General features: G+C 51.5%; 1 protein-coding gene across 1 annotated transcript; it reads right to left on the bottom strand.

The window, feature by feature from the left end:
• Positions 1-1,718: 1,718 nt before the first annotated feature.
• On the bottom strand, positions 1,719-3,837 carry Chst14 (carbohydrate sulfotransferase 14). The gene has a single exon (XM_026391626.2). It carries the CDS (start codon positions 3,663-3,665, stop codon positions 2,496-2,498), a length of 1,170 nt encoding a protein of 389 aa, XP_026247411.1. The 5' UTR covers positions 3,666-3,837; the 3' UTR covers positions 1,719-2,495.
• Between the last annotated feature and the right edge of the window lie 2,196 nt (positions 3,838-6,033).

The following is a 6,033-nucleotide window of genomic DNA, read 5'->3' as shown; positions in this document are numbered from 1 at the left end:
ACAGCAGTCCCCACAAGGGGTGAGGGAGTTGGGGGGAGTGCATGATATAGGAAAGATCCATCTCTGACTTTGCACCTCTTGCATGAGCTCTGAAGGCCTAGCCTACTGTTCTTCCTCCTCTGGAGGGCTTGAGATTTCTCTAGGGTAGGGGAGGAACAGGACAGACTGAGGTCTATCCTCTCCTTCTCCAACTGTATTTCTTCTACATTTCCCACAATATCCTCTGAACCAAAATCATCTCCTTGCCCTCCTACCAATTATTTTCAGTGCTGGGAACTGAACTCAGAGCCTCACACATGCTAGGCAAGTGCTTCACCACAGAGCTACACCCCCAGCCCCTTCCTTGTTATTCTCAATGCCAACAAATAACTGTGGTTTTTTTTTTTTTTTTTAGTATCAGGGATTGAACCCAGTGTTGCTTAACCACTGCCACATGTCCAACCCTTTCTTATATTTTATTTTGAGACAGGGTCTTGCTAAATTGCTTAGGGCTTCACTAAGTTGCTGAAGCTGGTTTTGAATTTGTGATCCTCCTGCCTCAGCCTTCCAAGCTGCTAGGATTGTAGATATGTGCCACTGCACCTGGCAAACAACCTCTCTTTGCTCACACAGCAAATCCCATTTTTGTTTGAAACTGTTCTAGGGCCCTTCTTACTCAAAAAGTAGTTGTGATGCAGCTGGGGTTGTGGCTCAGCAGTAGAGTGCTTGCCTAGCATGTGAAAGGTGATGGGTTCAATCCTCAGCACCACATAAAAATAAATAAAATAAAGGTATTGTGTCCAACTACAACTGAAAAAAAAAAAGTAGTTGTGAGACTGGGGTTGTGGCTCAGCGGTAGAGTGCTTGCCTAGCATGTGTGAGGCACTGGGTTTGATGCTCAGCACCACATGTAAATAAATGAATAAGAAAAAAGGCCCATCAACATCTAAAATAAATATTTTTTAAAAAGAGACCTTGAGGGCTGGGGATGTGGCTCAATCGGTAGCGCGCTCGCCTGGCATGCGTGCGGCCCGGGTTCGATCCTCAGCACCACATACCAACAAAGATGTTGTGTCCGCCAAGAACTAAAAAAAAATAAATATTAAAAAAAATTCTCTCTCTCTCTCTCCTCTTTCACTCTCTCTTAAAAAAAAAAAAAAAAAAAAGAGACCTTGAGGGGCTGGGGTTGTGGCTCAGTGGTACAGTGCCCGCATAGCATGCACGAGGCACTGTGTTTGATCCTCAGCACCACGTAAATGTAAAATAAAGATATTGATTGTGTTCACCTAAAACTAAAAAATAAATAGTTTTAAAAAAGACAGACCTTGAGGGGCTGGGGATGTGGCTCAAGCAGTAGCGCGCTCGCCTGGCATGCGTGCGGCCCGGGTTCGATCCTCAGGACCACATACAAACAAAGATGTTGTGCCCGCCGAAAACTAAAAAAAATAAATATTAAAAAAATTCTCTCTCTCTCTCTCTTTAAAAAATTATTTAAAAAAAAAGAGAGACCTTGTAAAAACAAAAAGGAGTTGTGAACCAGACATAGTGACACATATCTATAGTTCCAGCCCAAGCAAGTTACTCCTTGTCTTACTGTCTCTGCCTACAAGCTCTGTCTTCTGACCTGGGTAAACAGACATCTAGGAGATCTACTGGATTCATAGGAGCTCAGAGGGGGAATCACAGAGAGGCTCACTTTGTATACAAAACAGCTTTATTAAAATTCAGCTATGGGGGTACTTACAAAAATTCTATCAAAAAGTACAATTTTTAAATAAATTCACTAGAAATGTGGCAGCCAGACATACTAGCCACAGTCACAACTCCAAAAGCCTTGCAGGGAGGAGAGGATTACAGAGGAGGTTCCCAGGGCCCTTGGAAGAGGCTTATCACAGGGGTCTTTGGATGCCTCCAGGGCCTGGTTTTGGAACTAGGAGGCAAGGCTCTGCTTCAGTTTTCCTTTCTGTGGAAAAATGAAAAGAAATCTAGCAGGTGTAGGAACTTCTGGGTTTGGAGCAAAAAGGCACAAAAGCCATTTATAAGGCACAAGTCCTCTCTTTAGTCCTGAGGCACATGGGATGGACAAGTGTGGGGTCAGAGCCACAGGGACTCTGGCTGTGATCATGCTCCTTGCTGGTGTCATATCTGGGGTTGGCCACAGGTAAAATTAAGGTGGACCAGGAACTGTACAATCCCTGGAGGCCTGGGGCCAATATTTAGATCAGATGTATTTCCTCATGAGCAAACTGGTGTCTGGCTCTGCCAGAGTAAGGATCATTCTGGCCTCCAAGAGTTCCCCCGCTGGGAAGCAGCAGGCTTCCTGTCAAAATCTGCCTTCTGAGCCACTCTAGGCACCCACTCTAGGCAAAGAACTCCTGAGAGCAGCCCCTGACATCCACATATCTAGAGAAGCCCTAAGCCCCAGAGTCAAGGTTTTTCCTGAAAGGCAAGCAGAAGGACAAGAAGCTGGAATTGTCAATACCAGCCCCCAAAAGCTGCTGGCCCTGCATCCAATGTCATTGGTGACAGGCTTCCCTGGTGACATTAGGCAGTGGGTAGGCAAAGAGAGAGAAATCCAAGATATACTTAGGTAGCACGTCTTGCAGCAGGGACCATGGGGCACTGCACAGGTGATAGTGCAGGCTTTCAGGGCTGGCAGGCCGGTACCAGGCCTGGCGAGCTGGGAATCGGACATGGGGTGGGGCCCGGACCCACTCCAGCACCTGGTTGGCATCCGCCTCCAGCCTCTCATAGGAGCCCACAAAGTCGTAGCGCACTGCACAAGGTTGGCATAGGTGGTACACAGGCATCCAATGCTCATTCATACGCTCAGGATCCTCATCCACCAGGTATCTCAGGAACTCCGGGAAGGTGACATCATCACCTGCTGGGCTGGGTCCAGCTCCAGCCCTGTACCGCTTCACGATCTCGGCTCCATAGCGTTGCTGGTACTCTCGGATCTCGCCAAACTTGTTGCGGTATGCAGAGAGGAGGCGTTCCAAGGGGTCCCGCACAAATAGGAACTTGAAGTAGTGCTGTAGGCGGTATCGAATCTCCTCAGGTCGCAAATCTGCCAGGAACACTAGGTCACTGTGGTGGTCCATCTTGAGGCGGACATCCACGCTGTCCAGAACACCTGCCAGCACTTTCAGCACCCGCTTCCAGTTAGAGCAGGCCACTTTAGGGACGTAGCAGTAAAGGAACCGGTAGCGGTCACTTACGAGAATGTGACGCAGCAGGGTGCGCCGCTGCCCCACCGGCAAGTCCCAGGGGTCCCGGGGCATGCCAGGTTGTCCACACACTGCCCGCAAGGTCCGGTTCCGGACGTCCTGCCGAACTTGCAAGTCCGAGTCCCCAGAATCCAGGGACAGCCCTCCAGACTTTGGGACTGTTCCGCGCCAGGCCGCGCCCTCGCGGCTGGGAGGGTGCAGGGGAAGGGGCTTCATCTCCGCCAAGATACCCCGCTCAATCATGAGCAGCAGCCCACTGGAGGCCACGATCACGCCAAACATCAGCATGGACGGCAGCAGCAGGGGCGGTCCCCCCAACCCGGCCCGGGCTCTGCCCAAGGGGGCCCGCCTCAGCGCCCGGCCCAGGGGTTCGGCGCCATTTGGGGCCGCCAGCGGGGTCAGTGGGCGGGGGAACATGGTGCTCCCGGTGTGGGGGCCTGCGAAGGCTGGGCCCATCCGAGCGCTGCCGGGGAGGCGAGCTCGGGTTGGGGGCAAGAGGAAGGTTTGGGCCCCAGAGACCCGAAGGCCGGGAAAGGGAAGAGCTGGCGGGTGGCCCCGGCCCACCGGGGTGCCGGCTCCCGGGCTGAGGCACCGGAGCAGGCGGCGGGCGGGCGCAGCAAGGGACCAGGGCCGGATGTCCCGCCCGGCTGCTCTCCGCCCCCGGCCCGCCGTGACATAGGCGCGAGGGCGGGCCCACGCCAGGGGCGGGGATAGGGGAGAGTGCCCCTGCGGGTAGCAGGCTGGGGAGGGTGCACGCGACCCCGACCCGGGAGAGGGCGCCTGAGCCAGGGCCTCCCCAGTCCCCCGGGCTGAGGGACCAAAGCCTGTAAAAACCCCGAAGGCGGAAAAGAGCCAGGTCGCAGTCCCATCCCACAGCGCGTGCCCTCAGGGAGCTGGATCGAGGACCCGCACACCCTGCCTCAAACTCTGGCCTAGCGGAGCCCCTCCTCCAACAGAGGGTCTGGAGGCAGAGGGGCCCGAAGCACTTTCGTGTCCGGACATGAAGGAGCCTGGCTTTCTAGATGGAAGCAGTCTTCAGTGAGCTTACCCACTTAGCCGCCCTCAAGTCTCTCAGCTAGTCAGGTCCCGGCCACTCAAGGAAAGAAAGGCAAGGCTGTCAGGCACTGGCCAACGTCTCCATGGTGACCCTTGGGTTTAGCAATACCTGGGGACTTCACTGTTTATCCACTACGTAATGCTGAAATGTCTGGAAATGGAACCTCTCCTGTAAGTCTGAAGCAGTGGGATAACTGGGGCACTCTGGGTAAGGGCTAATGACTAATTGGTGCCTCTGGATCCCTAGTATGACCTGTACACATTTTGAAAGGTGAGCTGGAGGGCAGAGAGGAGCAGGGAAACAGCAAGTAGCCTCCTTGCCTGGAGCCAAAAGTGTGCTCAATGGCACCAGGCTGTCCCTGCATATTAGAGACAGATCCTGGAGTGCAGTGAATGTAGCCAGCCTGTCCCAATCTGAATTGTGAAACTAGATTAAGTAAGCATGCCCACTTGACTATCCTATGTATGGGGCACCAGCAAGGTCCTGAAGCAGAGTAGCAATACAATTACACCCTAGTGTAGTGAGGCAGTGCCTGCTAAGTGTATTGTATTCATTATCTCTAGTCGTCACAGCTAGCCTGGCAAGTAGGTACTATGGGCATTCCCTGTATAGCAAAACAAAGAGGCTCAGATTTCTAATTATGATCCTTCAAAGATTAATGGAGCAAAACATGGAATGGATGGGAGGGGGTTAATAGCTGACCTCAGGACAGGGCAGGGGCTGTTGATGGTAAAGGCATAGAAGATGGAGTATAAAAGAATGAAGCTACTATTGGTCAGATGGATGAGGGGGTTCTGAAGGAGAGCTAGAGAGCTCATGAAAAACCACCCAATCCTAGCCACAAGAGCAAAAATTCAACAAGTCAGGGCAAATACTGAGAAACTCAGAACATGCTCCCTTCCCCGCCCCACCAGCCTCAATGCTGTCAGGTCACTTTTAGTCTTCACCACACTGCTTCTGGCTTCAAATGGCAGTAAATGTATAGAATTCTGGTGGTAGGATTATTTTCTACTGCAATCACCCCCCCATAAGTACATCTTTTATATTAAAAAGTCTTGACAATTTGGCTGCCATGTGCTGACTTCCCTGTTAGAAGGCAGTTTTCTGCGTTAGCAGTCCTTGAGGGAGTCTTATTTACTCTGGGGGGAGTCCTTGGGCAAGGTACTTATCTCTACACCAGTTTCCTGCCTGTAAAATGAGGATAGGTTAACACCCATCTCAAGGGACTCTTGTGGGTAACATACTGATGGTAGAGCTGTAGCCAGTCCATAGTAGTATCCTCTAAGGAAAGAGAGCTCGAGGTTTGGGCAGCCTCTGCAACCAGGAATCTCCACAGCATTACAACTAGCTGCCTCACCTTGAGCCAACACTAAGGCTTCAGGACTATGAATGGGCTGAACCAGGGGTCCAGCAAGTCACGAACCCTTGAGCCCATAATGTGGCCTTTATTCCCCAGCAAGCAAGTAGTGCCTGCTGTTAAGAGACTGAGCCTAGGTCAGTTTCTGCCAGTCAGTCACCCAAGGTAATGAATGGAGTGTTTTCACCAAACATACTTAAGGACCAGCTCCCTTGGCATTGACCAGGTGAAGGTTGGTAACCCAAGGATTTCACACAGACCACAAGTCAGGAAGTCAACTTCATGGGACAAGGGTTGTAGCTCAGTGGCAGAGCGCTTGCCTAGCATGTGTAAGGCACTGGTTCGATCCTCAGCACCACATAAAATAAATAAAACAAAGGTATCATGTCCATCTACAACTAAAAATATAT

Source organism: Urocitellus parryii, chromosome 6 (genome assembly GCF_045843805.1).
Source record: "Urocitellus parryii isolate mUroPar1 chromosome 6, mUroPar1.hap1, whole genome shotgun sequence".
NCBI lineage: Eukaryota > Metazoa > Chordata > Mammalia > Rodentia > Sciuridae > Urocitellus > Urocitellus parryii.
The sequence above is the reverse complement of the archived record's forward strand: the minus strand, read 5'-3'. Positions and strand labels throughout refer to the sequence as shown.

Coding starts and splice junctions, on each gene's coding strand:
- Chst14 (XM_026391626.2), bottom strand. CDS start 3,665: ATGGGCCCAGCCTTCGCAGGCCCCCACACCGGGAGCACCATGTTCCCC.